The 27402-nt window shown below is 43.1% G+C and overlaps 1 protein-coding gene and 2 long non-coding RNA genes across 4 annotated transcripts in view; 1 reads left to right on the top strand and 2 right to left on the bottom strand.

Moving 5' to 3' along the window:
• Positions 1-24769, bottom strand: part of LOC136429911 (uncharacterized) — a 68219-nt gene extending 43450 nt beyond the window's left edge. For both annotated transcript variants that reach the window (XM_066420082.1, XM_066420073.1), the window contains exon 1: positions 24583-24769. In XM_066420082.1, the coding sequence (XP_066276179.1) occupies positions 24583-24726 (144 nt within the window). In that variant the 5' untranslated portion in view covers positions 24727-24769. The remainder of the gene's footprint in view (positions 1-24582) is intronic.
• LOC136429859 (uncharacterized) lies at positions 12492-15189 on the top strand. The gene is made up of 2 exons (XR_010754818.1): positions 12492-13215; positions 13861-15189. It is a non-coding gene; the product is annotated as an uncharacterized lncRNA (long non-coding RNA).
• LOC136429857 (uncharacterized) lies at positions 15071-16890 on the bottom strand. Its single transcript, XR_010754817.1, has 2 exons — positions 16165-16890; positions 15071-15608 (listed from the first exon to the last, which is right to left on the bottom strand). It is a non-coding gene; the product is annotated as an uncharacterized lncRNA (long non-coding RNA).
• Positions 24770-27402: the final 2633 nt, after the last annotated feature.

Genomic DNA, 27402 nt, shown 5'->3' on the forward strand with positions numbered 1-27402 from the left:
CAGTGGTTGGTCTTCTGTTTCCTTACCAAACAGACCTCATGTTTGCTTGATGCCGACAATCTGCTTGCTTAACAACTTACATGTTTGGCAGCCAAACTACAGAGTTTGTCTGTTTGATTCTGCACACGTTTTGCCCAGGAGCTGACAGCAACACTAGAATTTGTCTGCTTGATTCAATGGTAACCTTTTCGACAGAAGCTGACAGCCAAACTACAGAGTTTGTCTATTTGACTTAATCTAGTACATGTATATACGTTTTACCCAGAAGCTGACAGCCAAACTACTACGGAGTTTGTCTGTTTGATTGATGTGAATTGCACACGTTTTGCCCAGAAGCTGACTGGGTGTTTGTTTTAAATGTAAACAGTCTGACAACTTTGGGGCAGCTCTGGCCATGTGTCTTTAAAGGTGATGGCTGTCAACTGCACTGCTCAAGAGTTTTCCTTTTTGAAGGATTTTATACATTTCAATGCCAACTTGCATATTCTAAGAATATGGAAGATGGCATGTAAATGTAGGAAATCCTTCAAGAAAGGAAAACTCGTGAGCAGTGCAGTTGACAGCCATCAACCTTAAACTAAAGTGACACGACTGGCCAGAGCTGCCCAAAAGTTACCAAACTGTTAACAGCTGCAGCATTAGTGCACCAACAGTAGTTTCATCTTTCCTGCTGTTTTTAAGCTGAACCATCGAAAGGAAATGTTTTCAACAGATGTACAAGTCATGGCCCTTTTAATGTACTTTTCAGCCTTCTCTTCCTTGCAGATTTAACATTCTCCCTGCTGCCTCACTCTGTAACCAATTATAGGGAATTGGGTGCCAAACGGCTATTTCAGTGCATGTGTGCTAAAGGTTTTGTAACCCTCTTCAGAGCACACCCATTCTCAGTGCATTTTAACAGTGTCTTAAAATTGCAATATTCTGTTATCAGCAGGACTAGTCTAAGTAAGAGAGTCGGTAAAACACACAGTCTAAGTGGCACATGTAATCTACATGTATGACATGGACAGAATCATGGAAATAAGTGATGGGTTCTTCGTTCATAAAATCGGTATTACTTGCGAAATTGCCATAAACATGGCGGCATTAAGAGAGAAGACGCTCTCTCATGCCATGGGAATGTCACCTCAAATACCCCGACCACAAGGTACACAGTTATGTAATTAACAATGGAAAGTGAGTGGTCAGCCAATCAGAGGTTTATTTTGGATCAAAGTCCGTCTGAGTCCGTTGGTCGAAAGGACTGACCAATGATGCAGTTTGTTTTGGTACAAAGTCCGAGTCTTCACGTGCAAGGCTCCCATGCTGGCGTCACGTGCAGGGAAATCAACGGTTTGGACCGTCATTATTGACCTTAAACTAAAGAAGCACGCGTGCAGCAAAACGTGACTAGAACAGTGTTCATGATCAAATACTGCCGAACAATGGGCCATCAATCAATCCTATTAGTAATAGTTACCTTCATTTAGACCAGATATACCCCATATTAAGCGGGTCTCTCACTGGACTGTGCCAAATTGCTTACGTAATTGAGCCAACATTTTCTGTCAATTTTCCATTGCGGTTACACGGACGTGCGACACACAGGTAAAATATGTGACCTGAGCAAAGTGGCCACACCTATAGCTAGAATGTCACATTCTCAGTTTTGGCCCCAATGCAAGATAACTCTATTTGAAATCATTGTTGCAACAGAATTAGAAACCAATGACAATCATTAAGATCCATTAAAAAGAGATTTGCAGTGATAGCACCGTTTTGTAACAGCAATCTTTCTTTTTTTTTATTTAGAAAAATTCGCAATATCAGGCATCAACTTGGTGCAGTTTGTGTGCAACTTTGCAAGTACCTTTTGCAATTTGAAACAATTTGACACAGTCCAGTGAGATACCACTTTAACTGTGGACGATTTTAGATTCATGCATAAGGATAGCACATCTGTAATGTCAAAGTTGTACTTGAAGGAAAATACAATGTTCTGTTAAAGGGGAAATGTTTGCAATGGTTTTATGTTTTATGTGACCTCTTCGCCACAAACTTTTACAGTAAAACCCTACATGGCAGTTTCAACCGTGGACTTAAAACTTTTAAGCTTAACAACATGAACACATTTTCTCAGTAATGCAAAATCAAATCCTTATAAACTTTTCCTCTTTTACAGTAACCCAGACATATCTATATCTATCTATTTATATCTATATAGCCGGTATAACTGCCATCAGGCGTAACACACCAGCTTCGCAGGCACACGGCGCGGCAGCAGCTGGTCATATTACACTGAACGGTCTGTTACACCTAGTCTTCGCATATCTGACTGTAACCGTTCTTTAAAGCTGAGGAAGCTCCTACCGTACTTGATGACAACGAGTTCCATTCTACTGTGGTTCTCGGAAAAATACGAATTTTTGAACACATCAATCCTTGGCTGATAGAGTCAATTCCACGTTACCGCGGGGGTGTTTGTTGCCTTTTGTTGTAATATTTTCGAAACCTTTGCAACAACCTAACTGGTATGGGTAAATGCTTAAAACAATTTCGAACCTTTGTTTGACTTTCGAAATATTTTCTACTGCGTTCCAGCATGTTAGAAACATTTAAATCGGCGGGTACAATATTGATACAAGTTTCGAAACTATCACACCATAGATTCATCTTTTGTTCGTACAGTTTCGAACATTGGTTAAATGAGCCATACGAAAGCAATCTACACGCCCCTGCTAAGTAGCTGATAGCACCTAATGATAGACCAATAAAGACGCCCCACCGCGAGAAGCCTGGCAGGCGATCGTAGGTGTTTTGTTTACTTTCGCGGTATCAAAACTTTCCACGTGAAGAAAGCGGTTGGGTACTCCCAAAATCCTAGATCTACTACGCCGGACAGAAAAGTTTCCATTAAATTTGCCAGAAATCTTGAATAGATCTAGTTTTCTATTTTTAAAAATCTGTTTCAAGGAAACACGACACACACCACGCTATCGGCACGGTACGGGGGTGTCACCAGCCGAACAAATCCCCCGCCGCTCACGTTAACCCGCACCCGTTGTTTACGTTTGGAAGAGGTGAGCTGAGAAACCAAGGATTAAACCTCCTTGGAGAAACACAACGGTCGTTCAAACCTTACTACCGTCGACTGTAACGCACTTCGAAGCTAAGCAGCGGTAAAATACAGTCCAAAGATTTTTGTGTGTCCTTCAACAAGTACAGAAGTCACGATAATCGAAGACTTGTCACGGCAAGGCCAGCACAACAAGACCGGCGCGCTCCCCTTTTTCAGCTTCTGTGACATATCGGCAAAGTTTGGCGCCAAGCTTGAAGTTTGCTTACGAGGAGGAAAGACCGTACAAGAACATTTTTACGTGATTATCGGGAAAACACCATGTTCCGTTAAACTTGGTAATCAAACTGTAGATCTGGTTTAGGAAATTCGAATACAGATATCAAGTTGAATAGATACTTTGCGAATGTTTATTTCAGCATAAGTTATTCCCGATATTTTCAAACTCCAAATTCTTATACACAACACGGGAAATCTTTTCTCCTCAAACTGCTGGCGCGCCACTCCTGTCAAAATTGATTGATGATCTCTCTGCCGCCCACTTCATACATGATCAAAGGCAGGCGGGTGGACGGCGGGGAAACTTGCACAAGGAATTCTCACGCCGCCGCTAGTACGCGATCGTGATGTGTAGCGTCCACCAGGCTTGCGTACGTACTGGCGTTTGGGTCGTAGAATTCGGCAAAAAAGGAATAATTGGCAAGTACTTGAAGTAGAGTCAGGCCACGGTAAGGTTTACGCTTGTAACGTTCTGCAAACTTCCCTGGCAAACATTCTCCCTATCATAGACTAGCTTGCGTAGTTATACTCAATTTCTACAATGTATACCCTTTGGGTAAATAGAAAATCACGATATTACTGATTTGTCCAGTTATGTTCCTGTTTGCCACACTGCACTGAGTTTACAAAGTCAAGCCAAGCATGACTTCGGCGTCAAAATCGTAACTGTTTCTGAACTTGCCGTCAATGAATTTGCGACTAGAATTTGTAAGAAGACTCACTCGGAAAGTTACCCTGGAAAGTTGATTCCCAGCGACCGGACGTCAATTGATATTCCCCAATAGCAGATGTTGGTTAGCAGTCCTACCTTGGGAAACTTAGGAAGGTTCGGTGTCCCGCGTCGATCGCTGTGAGCGCCGACGCTATTAAAAAGGGGGTCCGGGGATGCTCCTCCGGGAAATTTTAGAAATTCAAACCCTCTGAAACGCTATTTAACGCATTTCCAGAGGCAAATTTTAATTGATTGAAGTGGGCCCGGCCCGCCGGCAGCACATGAAAACAAGTAGCACGTAATTTTTTTTGCACTTTCAACCAATAGCATGCATCAACGTCAAAACCACACCTCCTCTTTATTTACAAATGTGCGTTTCGACGAACTGACATGGGAAACACATCACTCAGGTTATCAAACCTTACTACAGTCAATTCCACGTTACCGCGGGGGTGTTTGTTGCCTTTTGTTGTAATATTTTCGAAACCTTTGCAACAACCTAACTGGTATGGGTAAATGCTTAAAACAATTTCGAACCTTTGTTTGACTTTCGAAATATTTTCTACTGCGTTCCAGCATGTTAGAAACATTTAAATCGGCGGGTACAATATTGATACAAGTTTCGAAACTATCACACCATAGATTCATCTTTTGTTCGTACAGTTTCGAACATTGGTTAAATGAGCCATACGAAAGCAATCTACACGCCCCTGCTAAGTAGCTGATAGCACCTAATGATAGACCAATAAAGACGCCCCACCGCGAGAAGCCTGGCAGGCGATCGTAGGTGTTTTGTTTACTTTCGCGGTATCAAAACTTTCCACGTGAAGAAAGCGGTTGGGTACTCCCAAAATCCTAGATCTACTACGCCGGACAGAAAAGTTTCCATTAAATTTGCCAGAAATCTTGAATAGATCTAGTTTTCTATTTTTAAAAATCTGTTTCAAGGAAACACGACACACACCACGCTATCGGCACGGTACGGGGGTGTCACCAGCCGAACAAATCCCCCGCCGCTCACGTTAACCCGCACCCGTTGTTTACGTTTGGAAGAGGTGAGCTGAGAAACCAAGGATTAAACCTCCTTGGAGAAACACAACGGTCGTTCAAACCTTACTACCGTCGACTGTAACGCACTTCGAAGCTAAGCAGCGGTAAAATACAGTCCAAAGATTTTTGTGTGTCCTTCAACAAGTACAGAAGTCACGATAATCGAAGACTTGTCACGGCAAGGCCAGCACAACAAGACCGGCGCGCTCCCCTTTTTCAGCTTCTGTGACATATCGGCAAAGTTTGGCGCCAAGCTTGAAGTTTGCTTACGAGGAGGAAAGACCGTACAAGAACATTTTTACGTGATTATCGGGAAAACACCATGTTCCGTTAAACTTGGTAATCAAACTGTAGATCTGGTTTAGGAAATTCGAATACAGATATCAAGTTGAATAGATACTTTGCGAATGTTTATTTCAGCATAAGTTATTCCCGATATTTTCAAACTCCAAATTCTTATACACAACACGGGAAATCTTTTCTCCTCAAACTGCTGGCGCGCCACTCCTGTCAAAATTGATTGATGATCTCTCTGCCGCCCACTTCATACATGATCAAAGGCAGGCGGGTGGACGGCGGGGAAACTTGCACAAGGAATTCTCACGCCGCCGCTAGTACGCGATCGTGATGTGTAGCGTCCACCAGGCTTGCGTACGTACTGGCGTTTGGGTCGTAGAATTCGGCAAAAAAGGAATAATTGGCAAGTACTTGAAGTAGAGTCAGGCCACGGTAAGGTTTACGCTTGTAACGTTCTGCAAACTTCCCTGGCAAACATTCTCCCTATCATAGACTAGCTTGCGTAGTTATACTCAATTTCTACAATGTATACCCTTTGGGTAAATAGAAAATCACGATATTACTGATTTGTCCAGTTATGTTCCTGTTTGCCACACTGCACTGAGTTTACAAAGTCAAGCCAAGCATGACTTCGGCGTCAAAATCGTAACTGTTTCTGAACTTGCCGTCAATGAATTTGCGACTAGAATTTGTAAGAAGACTCACTCGGAAAGTTACCCTGGAAAGTTGATTCCCAGCGACCGGACGTCAATTGATATTCCCCAATAGCAGATGTTGGTTAGCAGTCCTACCTTGGGAAACTTAGGAAGGTTCGGTGTCCCGCGTCGATCGCTGTGAGCGCCGACGCTATTAAAAAGGGGGTCCGGGGATGCTCCTCCGGGAAATTTTAGAAATTCAAACCCTCTGAAACGCTATTTAACGCATTTCCAGAGGCAAATTTTAATTGATTGAAGTGGGCCCGGCCCGCCGGCAGCACATGAAAACAAGTAGCACGTAATTTTTTTTGCACTTTCAACCAATAGCATGCATCAACGTCAAAACCACACCTCCTCTTTATTTACAAATGTGCGTTTCGACGAACTGACATGGGAAACACATCACTCAGGTTATCAAACCTTACTACAGTCCTGCAAAGCTAAAGTAGCCGTTGAACATAGTCCGATAATTTTTTGTGTTCTTCTACATTAACCATCGACCACTACAGCAGTCACTGGAATCGAATAGTCCCAGAACAGCCGTACGCCCTAGCCTCCTTCGCAGACTTGAAGAACGGCGGCATATACAGTATATTGGGGAGGGAGGGAGGGGGTGGGGGGGGTGGGACACGCACAAGGGAGTTATGTTGCCGAGGGAGTTGTGTAGCCGAGGGGTGACCACTGTCCTACGTACGCCCCCTTATGGGACATTGTATTTTTTTTTTTGGAAATTTTACCGCGAAACCTGGATCATTGCCTTTCAATCGGCCGCGCCCACAGCAAAACTTCTAAAGAGATCAAAGGCAGACCGCTGTCCAAGCCAAGTTTACAATCGCGACGTAAACTATTAAACCAAGACCCAGGTTTCTTTCTTGTGTGTTATGTATAGCTTTATGTCTCACTGGGCGAGATGCTGTTCTCGACGATGTCCCGTAGTACAAAGGAAGCGACGAAGCCTTCACAAACGTTCGCGATCGGAGGGAAGACACAGGACGTAGCTGATCAATGCTTGGTGGGTGGGACTTAGGACTACAACAGCCTCCTTCCATTCCTCTGGCACTTTGCCCGTGTAGAGAAAACTTAAGCTATGTATCGATAATACATCTATCTAACCTTATCTGGGGAACAAAATGGTAACACTAGTTTCTTTAGGTCGTTCTCGCTGTGCGCTGTACAAACATTGGTCCCGGGCCCGTGTGTCTTTGGCACTTCTAGTGTTCGCACTTACTCTCCAAACAGAGGAGTGGTTCCGGCTGGTTTTTGACGTGTGTTTAGGCGTTTTTGTCGGGCTATCTAGAGTCAATTCCATGTCACCAAGAGGGTTTTCAGATGAAACTGCAGATGAGTTTGAACAATTTTCGGTGCACGTGTAAATTGTTCAAACACCTAAACTCACGTCAAAAATCAGCCGGAACAACTCCTCTGCTTGGAGATTAAAATGGTTCCTCTATCCTTACTCTATTTGGCCAATTTCTACTATTTTTCCAGTCATCCTGAGTGCCTGAGAGAGGCTAGGGGTAATACAATTAGCGTGTATTACACGTGTGTGTAGTTGAACTTAATCAGGAATTCGAATGTCGGCAACATGCTGTTTAAGTTTTGACAATTAGTCGTTTTGCTCTAAATAATTCTTGCAAGATTGACTCTACATAAAAAAAAGGAAGTACCAGTACGCAATCTCTACCATGTCATGGCATGTGTACCCTTAGGAAAATAAGAACATTACACTGTCCTGAGTTTATAATGTCGAGCCGCGCATGACTTGGGCGTTAAAATCATAACTGTTTCTGAACTGGCCGTCAATAAAAGGGTTGAAAGAGAAGTTCACAGATCGGTGATACAAGCATTAGAGTGTACCCGTTGTTTTATTTCATACAGGGTCAGAGCAGAATTCAAACCTCATCTAATGTCCTTGGTTAAACATAGATTCTGATGTTCAACCAAGGAAGGCATGTTATAAAAATTACCCCCCACAACAAAAAGAACTCACACTCAATGCAGAAGTGAATGGTTACATCATATATCATATGAGCTATGGATGACGAAGCTCTTGACATACTAGTAACGTATTTACAGAATCCTTTACAGGGTGTTTACAATGTATTTACAAGGTGTCTGTACAAACCAAGGCTGTTTCTTATCGTTATAAACATAAGCTATGACCGACCCTATGGGCCTTTACCTGGCATCCCTACATCGACGATAAAAGTTCCTTATGCTGACCTCCGACACTGACATGAATCCGTCCATTATTGTTAGCGCGGGGTTTCCGGCCACAGCGTTCGGTTGGCGTCTTAGCCGGGATTTTACCAGTCCGAATACCAGCTCTATAGGGTTGAAATCATAGCTGTACGGAGGAAGCTTCACCACTGTTATGCGGAGGGGCGCGAAAATGGCTACCAAGTCGGCTTCATTGTGAATGGAAGCATTATCCATCACTAAATAGCTATCTCTTTCCATGAAGGGCGCCATATAGTTCCTGAAGCAGTTGTCACAAATCTCCCTGTTGAAGTTTCCGTGGATCGGTAAAACGTTCACCAATCCATTCCAACCTATAGTTGCGAGCGCTGACCACTTTTGTCCTGGGTTTCGAAACTGAACCAGGGGTAGTTGATGGCCTTCTGGTGCTCTACCCCGATCTCGTCTGTCGACATGAAAGTCAAATCCAGTTTCGTCCGTGAAATAGATCCGTTCAGAATTGATATGACTGCGCCATTCCACAAACTCCTCACGCCTCTGAATGTTCAGCTCGGTGAATCTTTCAAGTGGTATCCTGGCCGCAACTTTCAGGGTGAGTCGATCCTCTGCTAGCCACCTGCAGATTGTGGACTCGCTGGGAACGTCCTGCGGTGGTAGATTCAGGTCGTCCTGTACAAGCTGTCGTAGCTCCCTGATGTAGAGGGTTGGATTCACAGTGACAAGCGTCTCCAGGTAAATCCTGACATATTCTGGGGCACGCTGTCCACCATCTCCGTGGCCTTGACGGTGTTCCAGCTCGCCTGTCTGAACAAAGCGCGTGACAACCGAACTCACGTATGTCTCGGAACAGAAGTTGTCTCGAGCAGTACGCGCTATGCAGCCATTGGTGCTGCGATATGAACGCAAAACTGTCAGTCTTTTTTCGTTGCCATAGGCAGTTCCACTCCGGTAAACGCCACCGTTCTGGTTCAGCCTGTACATCTCGATTGTGCAGTAGAGGTTACTATGCGTATGAACAGCGCGAATGCGATATGACTTTGGCCTGGGAGAGATGAGGGTGGTCCGTTTCATATATGGACAGGTGCTGTTACACAACAGACTGAATGAAAGGATTACTGTGCAGTCATGCATTGCCCTCTGCTCAGCCGAGAAGTGCTAGTATTTTGACAAACAAGGTCTTAGCGCCCACGTGCGAAGTCTGTGAGGTGCTGTTTTCTCATGAGATCTGTGACAACTATGAATGCGCGAACGGCGCATGGTGAAGATTTCAGTGTCGGTAAAAAGACGTTTTCTGTGACTGATGAAAAGGAGGGGATGTCATTCTCCACTGGAGACAAAAAAAGAACCTTACATAACTTAAAAACACCAAATGCCACTGACGCCAGTCGAGAAGTAGAGTCTGTTTTGACAAACAAGGTCTTTATAATAGCTACTCTCCAAGGAGTGGGCCCGGCTGATTTTGACGTGTCTGTAGGCGTTTTCGTCGGACTTTCCATTTTGTCATGTTTTCTTCTTTCTTTTTCCCCCTCTAAAGCACACGTTGCTTGGAGAGTAATTTTAATTCGCACTCGCGACCAACATGCATCTCCAAAAGTCCGAACGACAGACTAGTTCAACTTCAAGACACCGATCGAAATAAATCTCGAAATACTGATAGTCGTGACGTTACAATACTGTCAAGAAGCACATTTTCTGAACTTATTGGTTCGACTGTCAACCTATTCCAGCTGTTTGCTTTGGCAAATGACGTACCGTTACCGACCGTGCGAGCCATAACCCCTTTCTTTCACCGGCACGCGTGTGCCTTCAATTTTGCAAACACGTAAAAAAACTCTGCTTGGAGAGTAGGTCTTAGCGGCCACGTGCGAAGTCTGTGAGGTGCTGTTTTCTCATGAGATTTGTTATTGTAACAACTTGGCATGGGAAGATTTTAGTTTCGGTAAAAAGGCGTTTTCTGTGACTGATGAAAAAGGAGGGGATGTAATTCCCTCACTGGAGAGAAAAAGAAACTGATTAATCAAAAATTTACACACCTTTGACAAAATCACCAATTGCCACTCACGCCCATTGTGAACAAGAGAAGCAAAAGGCCAAGATAAGGGTAGGAAAGGAGCAAGACAGACGCAAAAATATGTTTAGAATAGAAATTAAGGACCTCCTTGCAGAAATATAGCCACTTATGGTTTTTGCGAAATTTCTTTCGGTGACTTCGGCGTGTTTCAAATTCGGATCGTTCAAACTTATTTGTCGGCTAGGTGTGAGAATTCGCGTTTGATGGGTGGTCCTATTCTTCTCCAAGCAAAGGTTTCGGTCGGGGACTAGCTAGGAGTGGCTGGGATTTTTGTAGTGTTTTGCCGTTGGGATCTAACCAAAGCAAACAAGGCTGGACTACAGGCTCATCTTGTACTCTCCAAATAGATTTTGGATGGGAAGATTCTGACTGGCGCCATTCTCTTCCAGGGCAATATCGTGTGTCTTGAAACGTAAGTCGTTACCGCGTGAGGCACAATCACAATATAGTATCCCTGATATGAAATATGGCGGCTGCCATAGATGCAACTGAACTCTATATTGCCTTGGAAGATATTTCCTGCCCTATCACTGGAAGCGTCAGTATTTTTACAACCGATGAGGGCATCTCGCTGGTTCAAGGTTCAAGGCGTATTAGAGCACGTTTTCCGGAAGGGACATCTCGCTTGTTGGCTCTTTGTCAAGAGCTAAGCAGTGACATGAACTGCTACGTCGCTTCCTGTAGAAATCCACCTCCAGAGTACTGCCTTGTCGTGACAGTTTCAGCAACACCTGAAAACGTTCCAATGCTCCGGTCAGCAATAGACGACGAGTTACGTGGAAATGAATCCGCTTGCCAGGAAAGGCCATCCTTGGATTTCACCCGTACCGAGGTAAAGAAGTTCTTCTTAAGTCTGATTTATTACCACTAAAATAGATGTATCGCTATTCCAATTAGAGAGTGTAACGTGTAAAATATCCATGAGTTTGATGGTTTGATCGAACCGAAAAGTAACTTTGGTGAACTCCAGGCAGATATGTTTTGATATCCTTGCTTGTATGTAGGTAGCCTCCATGAGTCTAGCATATCTACGAGTCTGTTTTTTTCTGACGGCATATCAGTTCTATACGAAGCTTTCCACGAAATCGTCTTCCGGGAGGGACGTAAAACGGGGGTCCCGTGCTCGAGGAGGTGCCTCGAACACGTTAAACAGCCTCATTAACCTACACATTGGGTACCTGCCTGTGGCACTGGCTGCAAATACACCTGATATTATTATTATTATTATTATACACTCGGTTTATTTTTCACTCTGTAAAGATTGTTTATACGCGGTTTCAAATACGCATTGCAGATGACAGAAAACGTACAAGTAAGCACATAGGTTCTATTCAAGTTCTAATTATTTTTACCGTACACGAAACGACGGCAACTGAGCTAATTGAACCAAAATAGATTCGATTTTGAGGACATCCAAATAAAACATGTCCAGCGATCTTGTTGTTAGACTAGTGCACATGTCGAAAGTCACTGACTCCCTTGTTCAACCCACAGATACCGGAAACTGAAATCTGTTCAGAGTGCGGATTCCAAATTTACAGGAGCGAACAGGATATTGACTCCGAACACCTGCGAATCAGAGAAAGTCTGAATCGAGAGTGTATTGTCTGTGGTGATAGAAATGCACTATATAGGTGAGGATTCATGGGAGGTGTCTTTCCAAAGGGCATAACGCATGGTTCCCTGGATTTTTCGAACCCACGACTTCTGGGTTCTGTGCTAAACACCACCGCGACGCCACGACGCCGGCCTTTTTCCCCTTCGGATAGCTTTGGAATTTAAAAGAAAAAAAAACGCTTTCCTGCTTCTGCGCTGAGCGAGTTCCACGCCATGCATGTGAACGGTTATTGTCATAAAAGTGTCATGGTCTGTGTGTGGCATAACGGAGACAACAAACATGTAGTTCGGTTTCACTTCATCACATAAAAAGTGATTTCAATTCCTACGTCACAATCGAAAACCGTGAAAAAAGCAATCGGAATGCACTACAAAGGCACAAGAAACACAAACACATGCAGTTTCTGCTTTTCCCAGTGATCATTGTTGCCAGACTGTGCCAGGGCAATAAACCACCCGTGTTCGCTGGTGCCACATCGCACCTGTATGCGAAGAGATGTCTTGTTGCTAGGGTACGAAGCAGAAACACTGTCACAAAAATCGTATATATGTTTTTAAAAAGGGACATGTTTTTTTATAAGGGGGCAAATTAAATCCACACATGTTTTGAAAATAGGGCCGTTTTTTTAAAGCGGGCAAATTAAATCCACATATGTTTTGAAAATGGCACATGTTTTTAAAAAAGGGGGCAAATTAAATCCACATATGTTTTGAAAATGGGACATGTTTTTAAAAAGGGGGCAAATTGAATCCACATATGTTTTGAAAATAGGACATGGTTTTTCTTATGGGTCATATCTTTTAAAACAATATGCATCTTAAAAATAACCAAAATGAGAATATGAGACGAAAAAAAAACATACACCATTTTCATTTTGTACCGTGTATAAGTTTATTCCCCAATCCAGGAAACCCACCGGTTTGCAAAGTGGTGCTTTCAAAATGGTCTATCATTTCCGATTTACCCCCCATTTTGATAGTGGTGCTTTCCAGTTACGCCGATTTCAAACTGGTCGATTTCAAAGTGGTCGATTTCAAAGTGGTCGATTTCAAAGTGGTCGATTTCAAAGTGGTCGATTTCAAACTCCAAACGGAAATGAAATGACGTAAGTCGGAAATGACGTAAGTCGACGCTCATCGCCAGAGAAGCCACCAAGTATCGGTGATCGCTGTTTACGTCCTTGTTTTCACCGTCTTGTACGCGTTTTCTGATCAGCTACGTGTCCCCAGGATATACCAGGTTTGTGTTGACTTTTTCACGTTGTAATAATTTTAGAGTTGCATGTTTAATCGGTACTTTATAGAATGTAAATCGTAATGCAGCCGTATCGTTTGGAAGATTACAAAACTACGCAAATTGCGTGCCGAGCTAGCTATCGAGGAACTCTTCACTTTACGTTGTAACAACTTGAGACGATCAATGATATGATATGTGGTTCAATTTTCGTTGATATGAATTGTTAAAATGTACAAACTTGCGATAGTTTTGCTCCGTAGTCAGTGAGGGGAATGGGGAGGGGGGCGAACGGCCGGCGCAACCATGTGCAAGTTCGGACACGATTTTTGTAGTCTGATACGAACCCAGGAAGCCACAAAAATAAATTTGTGTTTCTTATTCTGTTTGTTAAGAGACCTTAGCGAGTATAAATTTGTATGATCGTGCATTAGTTTGAAAGGAATATCTATCCAGATTCCAGACGAAGATTAAAATTACTTGTCCTTGCTGGCTGGCATGTTTTTCTCAGGTTTGTAAAAATATGCATAGCGTGTAAATTTACCACGTATTATTCATAGTTTTTTAGACATTTTGAATAACTTACCTTGTTGCCACTGGGAATTGTTGTTATGTCCATTTGAACGCATTTTCCTTGTTTCTTACTAATAGTATGCTCCAGAGGATCGGCACTGTAGGGATTTTCCCAGCCCTTGCTGCATATACACAGCACCTATGAGTATGAGTGCTATGACCATACAATGTAGCTGTTGATGCATCATGCTGTCTACACAAGGATGAATGTCATGCATATGCACATGCATGTGTCAAAGTCTTTCAACCAACGGTTGAACCAAGGATATGTATATAAATTATAATGTATTTGAAACAACACACATTGACAGTTTAGTGCTTTCTGAAGCAATGAAAACATGTTGATTTTCATCCCTGCTGGATACAAGTATCTGTAAGCACATCGAAGTATGTGTTCTTATTTAATATGCGTACCTGATATACCTGGTGCTTTATAATATTGTAGATAATTAAGTTTGATGTGAACAAAATTTTTGTATTTGCAAATGATTGTAGAATATTTTGTAAGTGTTGGATTCCTCAGGGTAAATGAATTGAATGAATAGCTAGTACATGTAAATGAAAATTGATCCATTTCATGTAATGTTTCACAACACTCAGTCTCTTTATAAGAAGCTATGATTCTTCAATCTAGTTGTATCTATGCAGATGATGTCATTGTTTAGAAAATGGTGTAGCCTAGAATGTCCTTTGTTGCCTGTATCATACTTATTCCGACCAGTGATATTGAATGAATCATGAGTAAATGATAAAGGTGTGATCTCTGTGTGTGTTCTCTGAACTTGATCTAATTATGTACTAATACATGTAGTGGGATGTTGTGTAGAGGTTCTCATGTATTTTTACTGTACGGACAAGCATGGTCTGTATGTCCTAATTGACGGAAAAAAAAATCACATGCAGATTGTACATTTTGTAGATTGTTCAATATTCATCCTTTGTCAGATGGCAAGGGTTTCTCCTCAAGTTCCTTTCTTACCTATTCTTATTATACTTATTCTTATTCAAAAATTCACCACTTTGTGTTTCAATATACATGTACGCTTTGGTCACTTTCAGTTTGTGACAGACTGTACATGTACATCCATCATTGTAGTATATGAATAGACCTTGGAGTGTATTTTCCATTCCCATTGAAGATGAAGATTGTGCTTTGTGAAGAATGCTGCTGTACCTTCAATGTATTGTGCAATGCAATGTACTAGTAGAGTAAAAGTTATCATCAATATGTAAGAAGAACTTGGGGGATTTCCCATGTGTCTCATATCAGTCGGACTGAGGCATGAAGTTGCAGGAAATGGATTTTTAATAATAATTACACTATAATAGTTAACATATTCTACGCAAAAGGCTACAACACTAATAGTATTTTTCTTGTGCAATAAAAACCTTACTTATATAAGAAAACCGTGGTTTCTTACATGCCTAAAGTTGAATCTTAGACAAGGCAATGATGTGAGGCTAAAATTGAAGGAAACATATTTGTGTTATCTTGTCAAAATACAGTAGTCAACACATCCTAGAAAGAACTACTGAAGTCAAACGCAGGGGTTGGAGGGGGAAGTTCCGAACACCAAACGTATGGTACATACCTTTATACTTATACTAGTTACAGTGTTCACTATCATGTATACACCTACTGAAATTGCATTGAAAAATTTGAATGTCTTCAGTTACACAAAAACAGTTAACATGTCCATGGAAGGTTGAAGCTGCTCCACAGACTTGTAGAATTTCGCTCCGAGTCAACAGTTCTTAGTGGCATCTGACTCCAGTCCTTGACTCGCAGATATGGCCCAGCCACTTTATTGCTGGTGTCCATAAAACTAGCAAAGAACAAAAAAAATATACACATATATTGACGAGCAACAGTGAAAGCTGATGAATAAATAAAATGTAACTAAATCGAAATGTTTTCATGTGCAAACTGGGATCAAATTATGTAGCATGTGTTCATGTTTGCCACGTTCATTACACAATTCTTTTCTCTCAAGAAATAGCCATACTGTTATCCTTAGATCATATACACAAATATTATAACATAATAAATCACAGCAACAAGGCATACACATACGAGGCTCAACCTTTCTACCATTCTTCTTTGTATATGTTTGAAGTTTCCCGTAAGAATGGCCAACTATCCTGGAAAGCAACACCGTTTCACCAGAAGGTCTAGATGTGTCCATTATGTAAGCACATGCACACAGATAAAACATTATTACTAGTAACAAATGGTGGTGTATACGCGTGGTGAACATGTATTCGTACGAGTTCATGCCCCCCTCCCCCATCTGGCGTCATTACAAAACACGCATTTCCAGTCGAATTTAATCATATTTATGAAACAAACAAGACTTTATATAGTCTGAATTCAACACAAACCTGGTATATCCTGGGGACACGTAGCTGATCAGAAAACGCGTACAAGACGGTGAAAACAAGGACGTAAACAGCGATCACCGATACTTGGTGGCTTCTCTGGCGATGAGCGTCGACTTACGTCATTTCCGACTTACGTCATTTCATTTCCGTTTGGAGTTTGAAATCGACCACTTTGAAATCGACCACTTTGAAATCGACCACTTTGAAATCGACCACTTTGAAATCGACCAGTTTGAAATCGGCGTAACTGGAAAGCACCACTATCAAAATGGGGGGTAAATCGGAAATGATAGACCATTTTGAAAGCACCACTTTGCAAACCGGTGGGTTTCCTGGATTGGGGAATAAACTTATACACGGTACAAAATGAAAATGGTGTATGTTTTTTTTTCGTCTCATATTCTCATTTTGGTTATTTTTAAGATGCATATTGTTTTAAAAGATATGACCCATAAGAAAAACCATGTCCTATTTTCAAAACATATGTGGATTTAATTTGCCCCCTTTTTAAAAACATGTCCCATTTTCAAAACATATGTGGATTTAATTTGCCCCCTTTTTAAAAACATGTGCCATTTTCAAAACATATGTGGATTTAATTTGCCCCCTTTAAAAAAACGGCCCTATTTTCAAAACATATGTGGATTTAATTTGCCCCCTTATAAAAAAAACATGTCCCTTTTTAAAAACATATATACGATTTTTGTGACAGTGTTTCTGCTTCGTACTAGGATTTCTAAGGCACGGGATTTCCAAACTTATTGGCCCAAGTCGACTGTCAACCTATTCCAGCTGTTTGCTTTGGCAAATGACGTACCGTTACCGACCGTGCGAGACATAAGCCCTTTCTTGCACCGGCACGCGTGTGCCTTCAATTTTTCAAACACGTAAAAAAACTCTGCTTGGAGAGTAGGTCTTAGCGGCCACGTGCGAAGTCTGTGAGGTGCTGTTTTCTCATGAGATTTGTTATTGTAACAACTTGGCATGGGAAGATTTTAGTTTCGGTAAAAAGGCGTTTTCTGTGACTGATGAAAAGGAGGGGATGTAATTCCCTCACTGGAGAGAAAAAGAAACTGATTAATCAAAAATTTACACACCTTTGACAAAATCACCAATTGCCACTCACGCCCATTGTGAACAAGAGAAGCAAAAGGCCAAGATAAGGGTAGGAAAGGAGCAAGACAGACGCAAAAATATGTTTAGAATAGAAATCAAGGACCTCCTTGCAGAAATATAGCCACTTATGGTTTTTGCGAAATTTCTTTCGGTGACTTCGGCGTGTTTCAAATTCGGATCGTTCAAACTTATTTGTCGGCTAGGTGTGAGGATTCGCGTTTGATGGGTGGTCCTATTCTTCTCCAAGCAAAGGTTTCGGTCGGGGACTAGCTAGGAGTGGCTAGTTCGGTGTCATTACATCACATTTCAATTCCTATGTCACAACCGAAAACCGTGAAAAAAGCAATCGGATTGCACTACAAAGGCACAAGAATCGCACGAAGTCGTTCCGGACAACGGCTCAAGAAACACAAACACACAATGTGACACATGCAGTTTCTGCTTTTCCCAGTGATCATTGGTGCCAGACTGTGTCAGGGCAATAAACCACCCGTGTTCGCTGGTGCCACATCGCACCTGTATGCGAAGAGATGTCTTGTTGCTAGGATTTCTAAGGCACTGGAATATAAAGCACTGGCCACAACATGTGTCCATCACTCTCCCAAGCACTCTTCCAAGGGACCAGATCTCACGGAGCGAAATGGAGAAACGTGAGTACACGTGCAAGCGATGTCGCGTGCACGGAGTAGTGGTTCCTCTGAGGGGGCACAAACAAAACTGCCAGTGGAGGCACTGTCAGTGTCCTGGCTGCAAACAGGTGGTCCAGTACAGAGATGAGCACGCGAAAGAAATCAACGCCAGGAGGGAGAGCGGGATATCTGCTGCCGATGTTATCAGCATCGCCAACCTGCACAGAGGTACGCCTGCGGCCGCCCCGACCAAGCCCTCCAGCCTGTCAGCAAAGCGCCAGGTAAAGCAGGCGGCGCGAGGCGTGAGAAACAAAGCTCTGTACGAGTCCCTGAACCAGAAGATGATGGACTTTGCCAAGAACTCACCAGGGCTGCACCCGATGGCCCACGTCCGCAAAGCCATCGTAGAGTCACAGGCTGAAAACCCTCCGTCGAAAAAGAGGACAACAACGGAATATGTGTACACAGACACCTGCTTGTACAAGGGGTACAACAGGCCAGATGAGCCGGTAGCTGGGACGTCCAGCGCTTCGACCCCCTTCCCTGACGTCGACTCTGACTCAGAGAGCCCTGAGCGCGGTACCGTGGACAGAGATGTACAGGCTCTGGTGGAAGTGTTTCCTGGAGCCGAGGAAAACCTCGGGATTGCAGTTCTCCGGGACATACGACGAGGAAGCTCCAACCTGGAGGAGGCCGTGGAACAGCTCATCGCCATGTTCCACGTGCCGTCGCCCGCCCAGCGAAGCACGTCGCCCGCTGCCACGAGAACCACCCCACCCAGGCTGGCAAAACTAGTCAACATGTTTCCAATGGTGAGCATTCTACATTTTCTTTTACATTTTCATTCAATTTAAGCCAGGTTTAGTGAGGTTCGTTAGTTCGTAGCTTCAAGTTATAACAAAGTGCTCCTAATATAAACACACCGGTTGGTCTTTTCGTTGTTTTATTATTGCTGAAGTCGTGCTTGTAACCCCGGGACGGTCATGACGTAAGCTAAAACAGACGTAACAAGGCCACATGGCACATTTTCTGTCTTCTCTTGATCCATTAAGAATACAAAGTCAAAAACTACATTTCACAAGCACAGATTCATTTGTTGAATGTTCTCTTCATCGCGAAATTCTGCTCTGACGTCTGGCGCAAATACAACACGTCAACAAACGCATCGGACGAAATTGTTTCATGAACAGTACGTTATTCTTCTCTTCCGCGCTGTAAAATGTATCTATCAGTAAATCGTGAACTTCTTGAGGGTTTCAAGGCTTTTAAAATGGTTTTAACCGTCGGATCATGTGTAAATGCTAGTATCTTTGTCCGCCAGCCGAATGGCGCTTGTCGTCACAACTTCTTAGAAGATCACTAATCGCTTCCTAATTGATGTCAAAGGCACACTAGAAACTGTGGTGTACTGTAAACGGGCACCCCACTGGGCAGTTAACGTTGGACTGATAAGCCATGTGTGGCCACACTGCCCCAACTGCCAACTGGTACAATGATGTAACATTCCTTTCTGAATAGAGTCTGCTAGTAGAGTAGACTCTATGCAATTCTACAATGTTTATTCAACTCACTTGAAATGGGAGGAAAATTGGAGGAAAATTGCCTTTCTGTGTTGACGAAATCTTAAGTAGTCGTTAATAGGGCTGTAGAGTTATTGCTGTGTGAGTTGACAATGAACTGGTCCACGGAAAATTCCTAGATCTAGTCCTTGATCTAGTACACAAAATATTTAGACCGGATCGGCTAAAAAAAGGCTGTTCTAGACCATCGTGACATCTTTTTGAATCTATTTCAATGAGAAAACCCTAGAGACAGTATATCCACCGCTTGATTTGAATTGTTTCTTTTTTTTTGTGCAATCTGAAGATTCTGATGCCCTGTGCAATTTGAAAACAAATCGTAGATTCCAAACTGTACTCTTACGGCCAGCTAACTCACCCACCCGATACATAATGCACACATAACCAAGCCGGAGCCGAACCTTTGCCTGAAGAATAACTCCACTGTCATATCATAGTCTATGTTGCCAATTTCTACTATGCTTTTTCAGAAATCTATGACGTTTGGTAGAGACTAGATATTAAATAAGCCGTACCGCAGTACACTCTGCCAGCCCCATGTGTAGACCTAGGTGATCCATTCCTAGGTTTGGCCGATGTTTTGTTTTTCTTTCGGGGGAGGGGAGTCCTGAAAGCTCGATCACGTGCCCGTCGTCAAAACCAACTCTCCAAGCAGAGGTTGGGCTGGTTGGATTTTGACGTATTTAGACGTTTTTGTCCGGCTGTCTATTTTGTCCCTTTTTCTCACTGTTTGCTGGTGACAAAATAAGACAAAACAGAAAGCCCGACAAAAACGTCTAAAAAATAACACGTCAAAATTAGGCGTGCACCCTCAAACGTGATACCCAACACCGGGCTTTGCCCAGCAACATAGATGAGAGAAGATAAGACACGTGATCGAGGTTTGAACCCCCTCCAGCGAAAGGAAAACAAACCATCGGCCAAGTGGCTCCGTTTAGAGTTTTCTGATCGCTATCGTGTCATCAGGATTTCGACTTCTCAGCGATCAGAAATTGCAAATATCAGCGGCTTTGGTTCGGCTAATAGACAAGTATACCAACTGGATGGAAAAGGCCTGTTGCTAGCTGTGATTACATGCCATCTGAAGAAAGTGTTGATTTTTTAGAAATATTTATCGCGTGCGGGTGCTCTGACATGTCTTCATTTCCCTTTGTTTACTCAGGTCAACGCTGATGTGCTTCGCGCAATAGTGCAGAAGTCAAGCGACACGCCCACGGCCACAAGCAGAGTCTTGGCTCTGTTCTCTCCGCCCGGCGCGCCCCAGACCAGCGGGCCAAGATCCACTCCAAGGGCGGAGGGACCCCGCAAGAAGCGCCCGAGGGCCCTCCAGTTCTCCATGCACCAGAAAGATCTGCAGGAAGCGGTACCTCTCGGCAGCACTAGTACTGTCGAATACACGCCAGGGCCCCGCACGCCGCAGAAGCCGGTATTCCGAGGCCTGTTAAATTTTAACAAGTCTTTTGAAAGCGCGGAGCAGGCAGCAGCCCAGGCAGAAGATGAATCTGGAGGGGGCCGCTACACCATCACGCCGGCGGCCAGGAAGACACCACTCAAGAAAAGGCTAACCTCATGCAAGATATGTGCTGCGCCGGTAGACAAAAATGACAAGAACTGTTTGGCGTGTGGTAATCAGGTGTCTAACAGAATGTACAGGTACTAGTGTTGCTATATAAGGGCGTACTATCACAGCACGGGCGACGATCGCTCGATTGTCCGGTTGTCTCTTCACCGGGCGATACAGGAGGCATGCCACCAGTGTTGAGTAGATGAAGTCACTAGCTAGGAGAGCAAGGAATGACGTATTCACTCAGTGCTTGCCTTATGTAGTGGAGACATTGTAGATTTAGACGGAATATATCATAATGTTCCTTTTCTTTTACTCCATGTTTCCTAATGCATTCAGCCCATGTTGGGCATGAATATGCAATTAAGTTCATTGTCATTGTCATTTATGTAGCAAGATGTTTTAGTAATTTGGTTGGAGTGCCTTGAAATGTTTAAACAAGTTCAGACACTAGATTGAAGTTATTAAAAGAAAGGTCAAATTCATCAGTCTCATTTTTCATCTTCCCTTTTCAATGTTATGAATGACACAAACATAGGATCTAACTACTGAAGTGTAATGTCTTCTTGGTTCAAACAGCAATGCCCACAAAAGTTGCCCAAAATGCACCAAAAGCCACATTAGGGGGTTTAGATTTTAACATTTTCCAGGGGGGGGGTAATCGCACCAAAGATAGACTCATCATTATACTTTTAGTTAGCCTCTACAAGGCCCCGTCTTATCGCTGGGAAAATAGTAGAAATCGGCAGAGGAACTCCGCTATACACTCCGAATATGATACAGGCTAACTTTTAGTGTCTTCATACGGAGTCGCGGAAGGTTGCATAATTTGGCGCTGGCTGACACTTCTCGTTGGCTTCACGCTGATCTGTTTTCGTCCAGCTTTGATGTATCCCTAGCTTCCCTGCAATCTTACCTCACCGTTGGCCGGGTTGGCAGTCTTCAAATCCCCCTAAATAGAACTTTGTTTACCAAGTTCTACAGTATCGGCATATCCGGACGCCATCTTGCAATGATATGATTGGCCAGGCTTAGTCACGTGCTTAAACGCACCAAGTTTTAGTGGTGAAGACCTGATAAAGTTTTCTTTTGTTAAAAACCCTTTTCAAAGTAACACGCCACATACCACGCTATCGGCACGGTACGGAGTGTCGCCAGTCAAAAACAAATCCTCACACCTACACGTTAAAACCTCAACCTGCTAAGTACAATTGTTATAACCTGTCCAAGTTCATGCATGGTGTTGTCGTCCCGGCAGCACATTAAAACATTGCACATAACAATCCAAGTTCATGCATGGTGTTGTCGTCCCGGCAGCACATTAAAACATTGCACATAACTTCTGAAGCTTATAACTACACGAGAAACCAACAATCGTCGCTGTCAGAAGTTTTCTTCGGTGCGAAATTGGAAGCGATATTCCTGGTATAGTACGCTTCGACGCCGGCATGTTTCCAGAAAAATCGCCGCCGAGGTGATCTTCCCTCGGCGGTCGGCGGCGAAAATCCTAATACGAAAGTCCCTTGCCGCGGCCCTTGGCCCGTCTAAGAAATCGCGTCACCCCTCTCCCCCAAGTACATACGCCGCCGGCCCGTTCCAGGAAGCCGAAACCGCTGTTCTGCGTCTTACAGATAACGTGGAACTTCCGTCTAATAAAAACTTTGTACAAGCATCGCTGTGGGAAAGTTAAGGGAACGTAAAATCGTCAGAGGTTCGCTGTTGACTGGCACACGGAGATCCAACTCGAGCGTTTTCCCACAAAGTTGCCGCTGATTGACAGTCGGCAGCCTTTGATGACAGTCGCGACCATGGCGACGTCGGCGGCAGAAAGTCTGCTATAAGGAAAGTCGGCGGTTTGTGGGCGGTACCACAAATTTGCAGTAGCCGAATCGTCCAATCATGGCGAAGCTTCTAAATAAGTTGAAACTTTATCTTCCTCTCTTTGTAAAAATGAATTTTCTGTGCATTAATTCGCTGTTATGGATGGGAAAATGACGTAACCTTGCTCTAGAAATTTGTCAGAAATACCGTTAAGAATTAATTCTATCCCCGCGCTGACAGAGAAAGGAATCTTTTACAAAGAACAGCTTCTGTGTTGGTCAACCGCGGACTGTTACATTTACGGCTGTTCTGATAGTCGGGAACCGCCCCGCAGATTGTGCACATGGAGACCTACTCGGCTATTGTTTACGTTTTCGCGCGATGCTGCCAGCGGCACACGAGCCGCTAAGGGCTTTTCCCGGGTTGGAGGGGCGGCGAGACAAGATCGGAGCGGTAGGGCGGGGTGCTAATTTAGTAATTGGCACCTCCCTTGGAGCCGATAACTGGATGGCTTCCTGCGAAACAGGGGAGGCGCGTGCCTTTGCATTTTTACTACGGTATTTTTGTCTTTTTTCGCCGCTACGCTGGGTAAAAAAACAGCATAGCGGGTGATTTACAGCGTCGGTTTGTCGGCCCACAGCGTAGCGGCCCGCTATGCTCAAAAGGCCTGGCGAGAACACTGGTACTAGTACTATTCAATTATGTATCAGTCTTCGAGAAAAGAGTGACTTTTTGCATGGCAACAGGAAAGCATGTCGTGTTTCTTTGATATTTGTGAATTTGATTAAACCTCCTTGCCTCGACCTACTGACTGAAATTTGTCATCTTTGTGTCAAGTTCTTCCCTGTTATCTATATCTTTATTGTATGGATATTTACGATAGATTGAAATCCATCGACCTCCAGATTGAGGTCAACTCGTGTATTGACCACGACAACAAAGGGAAGACGCCCGCGCGCCAGCGTGAGGCTCATGCTTTGATACGTAGGTGTCAATTATTTGTTCACACCAAGGACGCCCATAGGGACAAAGGGAAGTTTCTGTGCTTTCTCCTCTTGATAATTTAGACCTCCTTGCTCTGACCTACACGTGTCTACATATACCGGGATGTTTATATCGCACGCCTTGAAATCGCACACCTCGATGATAAGATTGGAGACAACACACCAAAAACGTGGGTCTTGTGGAGTGTTTTGTTGTAACGAAGAAAAGGCCGGTGCCGAACAGTGTAAATCGTCGCGCGTGGGCGACTGTCCGTCAAAACAAAGCCGCAGGTGGTCTAGTGCGGCCACCGAAAATACACACAAACATACGGGAGGACTTAGCACCTTCGTTTATGGGGGCAATTGTGAAAATCTTTTGTACAAATTGTTCGAACATTGAAACATTTGGATACATGATTTGAAACTGTTCTAAAAAGAGAGATATTTGTGCAGTTACGTTCGAAATGTTTCCAACATATATAAATCAGTTCAAACATGTTATCAGTTTCATTTTTAATTGTTTGAACAGTTTAGAACTATGGTGAATTAGATATTCTTTTATTATAAATAGTTCAAACATATTATCAATATTATGTTAAAACCCTCTCGGTGACGTGGAATTGACTCTAACTCTGGTGCTTAAAACTAATAATAAAAGCATGACTATTTCTACGTATACTTTATATTAGCTGGAAGTTTAAAATGATAGTCCAACAAACCCCTACCTTGTGCGATCTGTTCCCCTTGATGTTGACGACAAAGCCGACGCCACAGGCATCCTTCTCGTAAGCCGGGTCGTACAGACCCTGTTTCTCCGGATACCCATAGGGTGGGTCGCTCAGCTCCTCCTCTCTCTGATTGGCTGACATCTTTGGCCTTGAGTATCCGATTTACAGCAGTTTTAACTCACTTCTGTAAAACACACATAAGGTAAAGGTAAAGCAGTGATCCTTGGATGAGGTACCGGTAAAGCATAATACTTTTACATGTGTACAAGTAGCTTAAAATTAGTTATAACAATGCAGCTTCCCTATCGCTTACGTTTTCAGCCAAGCATACCAGGTCACCCTTACTCTTCTCGCTAATCAATAAGTTTGTTGGGTTCTTTTACGTGCAGAGATTTGACCATTATGATTAGGCATACACCTGAAGCTCCCTAATATACGGGGCTTCCGGTTTTATGTCACCATCCGAAATGACAAATGAAATACACACATAATTACATCAACTTGAAGTCAATCTGAAAATCAAAATCATATTTTTATGAATTATCCAGCAAATTTTGTCAAGCCTGTGTTATACAATCTCTCCCTGTCAGAGGCTGATGGGGCCTCCCCCCCCCCCCCCCCTGACCTGTGGAAGGGCTGCTAGGAGCAGAATTGAGTGAGGCTCAACTTTGCTTGCAACTGTAGAATGAAACAATGATACATTGTGCCCAGCATCCGTTTCTGCTATTGGACTAGAATATGAAGTATGGTGTAGGTAATTTTTTATGCATACATGTATATGCCTCACGGTTCACAGAAATCAGATCACAAAGAGCTGTTGATAACTCTTAGACTAAGTACAGGTTGCTCTCTGTTCGGGGCGAACATTCACTTGCAGGATCATTGAAGAAGACGTCATTTTAGACGGATAACCAGAACATGCAAGCAGAAACACCCCTCACAAAAACAACAGCACGCCCCTTCATGAGTATGCAGATGTTGGGAAGGCCTGAGTAACAGGCAAGAAAATACCCCTCGCTAGAATGTACCTGACCACAGGTATATTCTAGCCAGATACACCTGCTGTTATACAAAAAAGGCAATCAAAGAACCTTATAATTCTGCCTTAGACAATATAAGCTGTGCACCTGGATTTGACGGAGCTCCTAATTGATTTACAGCAAACAAAACATCACCATTATATATTATCAACTCATTTTTTATAGTAGAGCGGAAGCTGAGAGATGGCAAGACAACAAAGAAGCAACGTTGTACAAACAAATACTGTTAACTATATTTAGTATTGGCTCTATGGCTCACCTGTCTAATAATGCACAGAGCAATGTGTACGTATGTCTGCTGGTTAGAACCGGTTTGGAAACCTACCCAGCCTCACAATGAATCTTTGCATGGCAAAACAAATGAATATGCCGCATTGGAATATGTTCATTTTCCACTTCAGGGCAGGGCTAATATAGGGGGCAGTTCATTACTGATGCTAAGTGTATACTGCAAGGTTAAATCTAGATCAGGTGTCATCTAAATGGATTTCAACAACCTGGAGTGATATGTACTCACGTACTATAACACACTTCTTTCCATGCAATAAAATAAAATCTTCACCTTGAAATTATCATGCTCAGATGGAACACAGCCTGGGTGCCTAAGCATTTGCATGAAGTTCATGATATTCATATGAATTTTATCAAAAATGCATGAAGCACTATGCAAAAATGAACTAATCTTATGGAAAATGCAAACTATATGTATCAGCCAACCACTGCTTGGGCCGTGTGACAAAGCATGATATTCAAGATGGCGTTGTCAAGCTACGGTGACGGGAGAAAACAGTGTGACGGGAGAAAACAGTGTGACGTGCCAAAATTAAGCAAAAGACACTACTGAAACAAACTACTTCAATTCCCTATACCATTCTTTTATACATATTGAACCACTGAATGCAAGCCCTATTGGTGGGCAACTTGCCAACTGGCATGTGTCAGAAACAGATGTGTTCTAGAAGCAGCCTTACAAAGCATTCGTATTTGAACCTCATTACAGAGAAACTTGTGCTGTGTGAAGGGATAGGAACAGCTGCCACTTCCGCATGTACACCTGCTACAAGGAGAACCTCCGAGAAGGCTACTCTGTTCCTATAACCTGACTAAATCAGCTTTTAATAGCAGCTCTAGCTTTCACTAGACAACCAGAGATTGTGTAACATGTACAGGCTGTATTCTGTGCTAAGCAATACACGAGTATGTAGATTTCCACACTACTGTACTCCTAACAGAAAGGTCTGTTTACGAGGCAGACTTTTAGAATTTTTACCAATTATCAGCTTTAGGAGCTCCCATTTTTTTGCATCATCAGTGCAACATACCAAAAACGTCCATGCTGGGTAACTTTGCCCTGAAGGGAAGATTCTTATGGGGAATTCTTGACCCAAAACTTGGGACTGTGTAAAATCGTCTGCTACTCAGGGTAAACTACAATCTCCAAGCTGATCTTTTGGTTGCCAAGACCGTATCCAACTGGCAAAAGGGGTTTTATTCGCCACCTTTTGCCAGTTGGATATGGTTTTTGCCACCAAACGATCTGCTTGGAGATAAGTAAACCCTTAGAATCTACAAATAAGGCCAGACTGATCTGATGATATGGTAATGACATCCTCTCTGGGCACCCCAAAACATATAAAATCCAAGTTGCCAGGAAGGTGGAACAAAGGGCTGAACTTACAGAACATTTTCTCCCTACTGCAAAATTAAAACCTCACTTTACACTTCCACTTTAACAGTAAGGAGGATAAGTAAGTAAGGAGTACTGTAAGCTCATATT

The sequence above is a fragment of the Branchiostoma lanceolatum genome, chromosome 1 (genome assembly GCF_035083965.1).
Source record: "Branchiostoma lanceolatum isolate klBraLanc5 chromosome 1, klBraLanc5.hap2, whole genome shotgun sequence".
Lineage (NCBI taxonomy): Eukaryota > Metazoa > Chordata > Leptocardii > Amphioxiformes > Branchiostomatidae > Branchiostoma > Branchiostoma lanceolatum.